The 7,335-nt window shown below is 32.0% G+C and overlaps 1 protein-coding gene across 1 annotated transcript; it reads right to left on the bottom strand.

Annotated features, from left to right (window-relative positions):
• Positions 1–221: 221 nt before the first annotated feature.
• LOC136231923 (ankyrin repeat domain-containing protein 2A) lies at positions 222–3,793 on the bottom strand. Its single transcript, XM_066020949.1, has 7 exons — positions 3,440–3,793; positions 3,009–3,110; positions 2,838–2,925; positions 1,664–1,728; positions 601–669; positions 473–522; positions 222–387 (listed from the first exon to the last, which is right to left on the bottom strand). The coding sequence occupies exons 2-7, from the start codon at positions 3,084–3,086 to the stop codon at positions 276–278; spliced, it is 462 nt and encodes a 153-aa protein (XP_065877021.1). The 5' UTR covers positions 3,087–3,110; positions 3,440–3,793; the 3' UTR covers positions 222–275.
• Positions 3,794–7,335: the final 3,542 nt, after the last annotated feature.

The following is a 7,335-nucleotide window of genomic DNA, read 5'->3' as shown; positions in this document are numbered from 1 at the left end:
AAACAAATTCAGGTGGACAATAGGTCAGTTTAAGCAAGTTAAGAGGGTTAACAAGTCACTCTGAAAGTTCAGGGAACCAATCTACATTTTAGGCCAAGTTAAAGGAGTTCCTTATATGTTAAGCCTAAAAACAAAGAGCCTTATTGAAAAAATTTAGTCAAGTATAGGGGTCAAAATATAGATTTGCCCCGAAAGCTATAAGCAACGATTGAATTTATTACCTGCAAAAACATCCACCTATGCTTTTTTTTTTTTTGTCTCAGAAGATTTCTGAATTATGAAACCTCAACACCAGAAAGTTCTAATTGTGCCACAGTTGCATTAATTGCATCAATAACATCCAATTTCCCTCCACTAACAGCTTCATCCACTGGAGTTCTCTCATGGCTGAAAATCATTTAGTTATATTATTACTTGAGGCCCAGAAAACTGATTTTATTATAATTTGAAAAGCATGAATGTTCGTTCATACCAGTTTAGAATACTTAAACTTGCTCCAGCAAGAATCAATTTTTTGACCACCTGTAAAATCAGCTTTTATCAATAAGCTAAAAACATAATATCATAATAATTATGATGCAATGAGACTATTAAAATCACCTCAATTCGACCATTAAGGCAAGCCCAATGAAGTGGTGTATTCTTCTCTACATTAGAGGCATTAATATCCTGCACAGCAGGATAATAGAAAAAATTAAGAGCATTTACAAGAAAGATCAGTATGATACCACAGGAGATGTTACATAATAAAAAGGAAAAGAGTATATTTACACATTAAGCCACCGATACCAAACATCAATCTAGTTAAAAGAACGTTCCTATACGCCCGGAGTTGCGGTTTTTATGTTCTAAATGAGTTTTTTACATTAGACTAATAAAAAGTTGCTTTCGAAGTATTAAAAATGCCATTTCAAATGTAGAATTAATAATGCTTTTTTAACTAAGTTTGATGTTCACAACGTAATCAGCGCTTAATGTATGCCATTATAATTGATCAAGGGGTCAATATATCAAATTGAAAGATAAGGGACTTAATCAACAATAATTGAAAAGATCAGGAGCCTAGGATGCTTTTATTTCAAAAAAAAAAATGCAAATCGAAATATTGAAATTAAAAAATAAATGTATAATCATGACAGAGCAATGCAGTTTCAAGTTAAAACGCACACACTCATTGCTTTCCGCAACCAATGAAGCTTGGCCTTGGGTAAATCTTTTGGATACATATCCATTTTTAACATAGAGTTGTTCATTCCTATATGCATATATTATGGCTGTTTCATTATTTATCCTTACTTTGTTAAGAATGCAATATATTTGTTGATACTTACATACAGACATGTTTTTATTGCAAGCTTTTCCAGATCTATTTTAAACATGCTAAGAAAGAGAAACAGGTGAAAAGAAAGGAAAAAAAGAAAGATCTATACATGGCTCCATTCACAGTGAAAATTTTCAAATTTGAAAAAATTTAGAAGTAAGGGTGCCAATGAAAGAACAAAAGCATTTAGAGGCTTAAGACTTGCAATCACATCACACTAATTGCTAAATATTCGACACAGCAACAGTAAATAATAATTTAATAAACCAATGGTTGAATCATAGTCTGAAATGATTTGACAGAAAAAGAAAAAGAAAAAAAGAAGTGTGATTGATGCCTTACCACTCCCTGGCTGATAAGATATTCCACAATGTCAAGATGCCCATTAGCTGCAGCCATATGAAGTGCTGCAATTTTATCAGAAAAAAATCAAAACATGAAAGTGTTACAGAGTGATCGTTATAGACTTACAGTCATTAAGTGCAACCAGCTGCAATTTTCCCACTCAAAATCATTTAGCCAAGTTTAAAAAACAGATACATCATATGGATCTATTACTTCACCTCTCAAATATCCTATGTGAAGGTCAATGCTTTAAAAGAAGTTTCAAAAAATATATACATATATTATGATTTCATTTTAATCTTGTAATTATAATACCATGTAGTACACTCTACACTGGTAGAGTAACTTTAAGAACTATATATATCAAGTTATGCTGTTCACAAATATGATACAGTACATGGAAGTCATACACAAGCATTTTCTCTTTTATAAGTTGATTATATACATTTCAGTAAGCTCGGATCAGGTCTTAAGTGCAAAGTAAATATACTTCTATGTCTTTGTTACCTATTGATTTTCCTACAATGCATACAAACATCAGAAAGAGACACATCTCAACAATTAATCTAACTATCAAAACATTAAGCCAAACAGCCATATTTGGCAAAAGCCATTTTTTACTTGCTTAAATTTATTAAATTTCTATAGTAGGCCCACTTAATTAGATTTAACCTCAATTAGGCCCTCCACTTGTAATTTTTGAAGAAATCTAGGCACATGACTACAAACCTGTTAAGCATTTCTCCCATTTCTCGATAACCTACTCTGCACGGACTCGGAAACTTTATTTCTAAAGCATAACCTTCGTAAAATAGCCTTCAAACGAAAAAGGACATGACATGGAATGGATAAACATAGAAACGCAACTAAAGAGGAGTGTCCGTTAACTGACGCATCATCATCCACATGTAACCTTGTTAGTTTCTGTTGAGCCAATTAACGAAATTGGAAGATATGTCTAACAGGGACTAGATTATAGAAAATATTATAAGTACAGGGGAATGAAAGTACAGGACAGAGGTAAAAAAAAATTGGCTTTTGCCGTTCGTAATTTCAATGGATTTGTCTTACAGACGAAGCTAATAAGTAATAAACATAACAAAAGGAAGAAAAGCAAGTAAATGGAAACTTAAAGGATGGAACCAAAACTTAACTATACATTGATAATTACCTGTTCGACCCATTGAATCTACAGAATCAAGAGAAACTCCAGTTGAAGCTAAGCTTCTAATATCATCAATGTCATCATATCTAGCAGCCTGTCGAGGCAAAATTTGGGAATTTGCAATGAAAGTCATCAGATGAAAGTGTAGCAAGAGAATAAAAAGATTAAGAAATATACTTCGAGCAATGAATCGACACAGTCGGAGCTCATTTCTAGTTGGGTAAGCTGTCCTGATTGATTTGCCTCCATCACCATTGGATTCCTGCCCTTGTTAGGAGCCTACAAACAGGATGACACCAAGCTTGGATGAAAGTTGTCGACAGACAAATAAGGGAATGGTTTAAAATTAGGGTAAAGGGATGGCTGAAAGCACTATTTGGTCCTCAATCTGTACAAAATTTGTATATTTAGCCCTGAACAATTATTTATTCATATTTAGCCCTCTACCTATTACAATCGGTGATATTTCACCCTAATTGGATGACTGTTAACTTCATGACCTGTGGCAATCTTTTTCCTTTTACGATTCCCAAACAGTCTGAATGTTGTTCGTTTGCTTAATTATTTATTCAACATTTTCTTGACACATTTGGATAAGGATCTCATACCTTTTGAACAATGGGTCCTTGATTTGTGGTTTCACAGTATTTGCCTTTAAAAGGCAGAGTGTGAATTGGGAATTTTGAATGGAGTCTTTGAATTGGCGATAGGCGATTTCGACAGATCGTTCTTCGACTTGGGATGCCACTTCAATTGCAGATTTCAGGAGGAGGACGGACGAGTTGGGGATTTTCAATCTTTCATCAATCTTTTGACTTCGAATGAGACTTTAGTTGTGGCGTTTAGGTTTCTCGAAGAGAAGGATTTAGGCTTTTTCAATTGGTGAGGAAGAACACTGAATTGGTGAATTGGGGAGGAAAAACCTTGAACATAAAAGCTTGATTGGTGATTTCAACTTTTCAAAATGTCACAATAGCATTCTGAATTTTACATAAAATATATTGCTACTCCTCTAAACTTACCTAAAATGTAATTAATTGATCATTCGGTTGTAAAAAAAGAATTAAATGCGAAAAATATATTGCACTTGTTTAAAAAAAAGTAAAACAATCAAGATCGGGATATTGTGGTTATAATATTAGATAATACAAAGTTTATAGTTTAACAAGTAATAACTTCATTTTTACTCTATTTTTTAATATTGTAATAACATCCTAAGACACGTAGAATACATTTTCTATATTTAACTTACTTTTTTACAGCCGATTGGTCAATTGATTACATTTTATGCAAGTTTAGGGGACTAACTAAACATTTTATGTAAGTTCAATGAAACTATCGAGACACTTTGAAAATTGAGGAAGCCAATCAAACTTTTTAAACAAATTCAAGAGACTAATAATATATTAAACCTAATTTTTATAATAAACGATATTTTTCGCATAAAAAAAGCCACCTGGAATGGAATGGAGTTAACGGAGTTGTTAACTCTCTATCCAATTTGGTGAATTGTCCTCTATTACAATTGGTCAGTAGCCTAGAGTCAAAGGCCAAATGTAACAAAATAATAGATGAGGGGTTATATAGATAAATTTTGGATTGATAAGGAGTCAAATGGTGTTTGATGCCTAACTTTAATGGTTAAGAATAATTTTATCCAGCAAAACGAAAATTTATCCGTAATATTGACAAGTAGTGTCGTTTATTAGCAACACTAGTCGAAAGTTCGTGTGATATATAGATTGTGAAATTCTAAATTCATTTAAAAAAAATAATAAATAATAAGATAAATTTTATTATTTAAGGAGTGTTTGGTTGCCATTTTTTCTCCTTATATTTGACTTTTCACTTTAAAAGTGAGTGTTTTAGGTGTTTAGTTAGACATCTTCCGTTTACATTTTATAGCTAAAAAATAATTTTTCATAGAAATAGATAATCTCTACTTTTTGGAAAAACAGTTTTTTCCAACAATAAATAGCAAACCATAAAAGCAAACAACAAACATGAGATAAATCTAACGGATCCTTAATTATATGTGTATTATATAATAATTCATTTTAATTTTAGTTTTAATTAATAATTATGATATATGCAGCCTTTGAGCTGTATATAAGTCTTTAATAGGCATAGGTTACTATATTTATATTTATCATTGTATTACATTTATTATTACATTGAAGTTTTAAATACAACCAAATCTATTAATGTAAATATTAGAAGTATATAATTATATTTAATTTATTCAAAAGTTGAATGTAATAATATATACAAATATTGGAAATATACATAAATATATTAACCTAATAAATCTTACATACAACTATAAGGGTTGTATATATCATAACCCTTTAATTAACAATACAATTAAACCTCGATAAATGAATGTTCGATAAAGTAATAACCTCGTTTATATAATAAATTCTTCCGGTCCCAACTTGGACCAATGGACTAAAGTAATAACCTCGTTAAATGTATTAAATAATAAAAATATTTAAATCCTTAAGAGCCTAATGAAAATATAAATTAATAATTATTGAATTACATACAATATATATATATATATATATATATATATATATACCAAAACCTTTCAATCAATCAACTAGTAGCTAATTGTTTTTCTTTCCACCTAAATTAAAATGAACATTATCCTTAACTTTTTGTAATGCAAACACAACTTCTGGTATATGTTGCTCATGTTGTAGCAAGTAGTTATTTAAAGTGATTATTGCTTGAAAGACCTTTTTTGACGATACATTTGCGACAACGTAACTATTATCTGGCTCTGGATCATTTACATCATCATTGTTCTATAAAATAATAAATATTGATTTATCGATAAATGAATAATTTATTCATTTATCGATAAATAAATAATCTCGTTTAATGAATATTTTTTTCGGTTCTAAAGATATGCATTTATCAAGGTTTTACTGTATTTTAAATTTTTTAATTGTGAAAATTAAGTAGTTTTTTTATATAATATAATCATAAACATTATAAAACTATAACTTTTTTTTATCAAAAAATCATATTAATTACTGCTAAAAAAAAGAATCATAAAGATGAAAACGATCATTGCATACTAAGTTCCAGATACTAGCTGGACAATCCTCTATAACGACTATTATTAAAACTAAATCTTTTGCCCAACTAGCTACTGCATGAGCCACCTTATTTTCTTCACGAGGTATAAAACAAAACTCACATGAAGAAAACACATAACTCTCAAATAAAACATCAGAATAAATAAACGAGAGGCTCGATTATGGGATTGGTCCCTTTGTAGGTCCCTTGATCACCTCCTGACAATCCGATTCAATAATAATAGGATTTAGACAACAATCACAAGCAAGCTTCAAGCCTTCCAGAACCGCCAACAGCTCGGCTCATATCTGCAGAAAACAACAGGAATTCTCGTTGTTGCAATAATAAGACCCTCACCATCACGAGCAATAATCCTAAGATGCATCACAATTGACTTTGTAAGTTCCCAAACAAGGAGCAACCCAATGCACATTACGCCAAACAACCACCATCGATTGATCAGAATTCCCACAAGAGATACCCAACATCTCTCTCTCCCGCGAACTCCACTCCTCTTGAAATTTCAATATTTTCGACAGAATTATAAGCCTCGGTATAGTCTTCTTATTATGAATCAAATTATTTCTTCTGAACCATATCATCCACATCGCCATAGTTGCAACCTGCTGTTCCTGTACAGTAAAATTAACAAAAATATAACTGAACAAAGACCACATATCAGGAACAAACACCTTATCAAGTCGAGTTGGTAAAGGTAACAACCGCCAAAGACTTCTCAAAACCGGACATTTTAAAAGAGCATGTTATGTATCTTCCCTACCAAATCCACATCCCCTACATGTAGACTCTGTCATTAGTCCTTGCGTTTGTAGATTGGCATAACAAGGAAGATTGTTTTTCAACACTTTCCAAAGGAAATGATGAACCTTAGGTGGGCCGTCAATTTTCCACAGCAACGCCCAATTCTCCCTGTGATCGGATGATGATGAGGCATTGTTCAACATTTTTTGTCTGCACTCCTCCGCCGGATAAATATGCCCGATTTTGAGCCTTCCCAATACACTTCATCAGATGGGCCTTGTATGCTTAACTTCAGTTGCAGAATTTCTCTTGCTTCGTCTTCCACAAAAACTTCATTCACACAATCTCTTCTCCAATTGTGAGTTTCATTATCAATCAATTCATTTACCATGACTGGCCGAGGAGCAATCTGTGAAATTAACATTTTTTTATAATTCATAGACGAAAGCCATCTATCATTCCAAATATGGATCCTACTCCCAGTTCCCACTCTCCAAATAAGCCCTTCATTAAACACCTTTTTGGCCTCCCAAATACCTCTCCAAAAATAGCTCGAGTTATTACCAGGCCTTGCCGTAAGTAGGTATGAATGAAGATAATATTTCAATTTGATGATTCGTGAACACAAGGAGTTAGGTTCCTTCAATAAACGCCA

The sequence above is a fragment of the Euphorbia lathyris genome, chromosome 6, assembly GCF_963576675.1.
Source record: "Euphorbia lathyris chromosome 6, ddEupLath1.1, whole genome shotgun sequence".
NCBI classification, from domain to species: Eukaryota; Viridiplantae; Streptophyta; class Magnoliopsida; order Malpighiales; family Euphorbiaceae; genus Euphorbia; species Euphorbia lathyris.
This window is presented reverse-complemented; position numbering and strand designations above follow the sequence as displayed.

Bases quoted from the DNA above. Each gene is read 5' to 3' on its own strand.
- LOC136231923 (XM_066020949.1), bottom strand. From the start codon at position 3,086: ATGGTGATGGAGGCAAATCAATCAGGACAGCTTACCCAACTAGAAATG. The intron at 670-1,663 runs GTAAGGCATCAA...CCTGCTGTGCAG, and splicing joins ATCTTATCAGCCAGGGAGTG to GATATTAATGCCTCTAATGT. The intron at 523-600 runs GTGATTTTAATA...CTGATTTTACAG, and splicing joins GCCTTAATGGTCGAATTGAG to GTGGTCAAAAAATTGATTCT.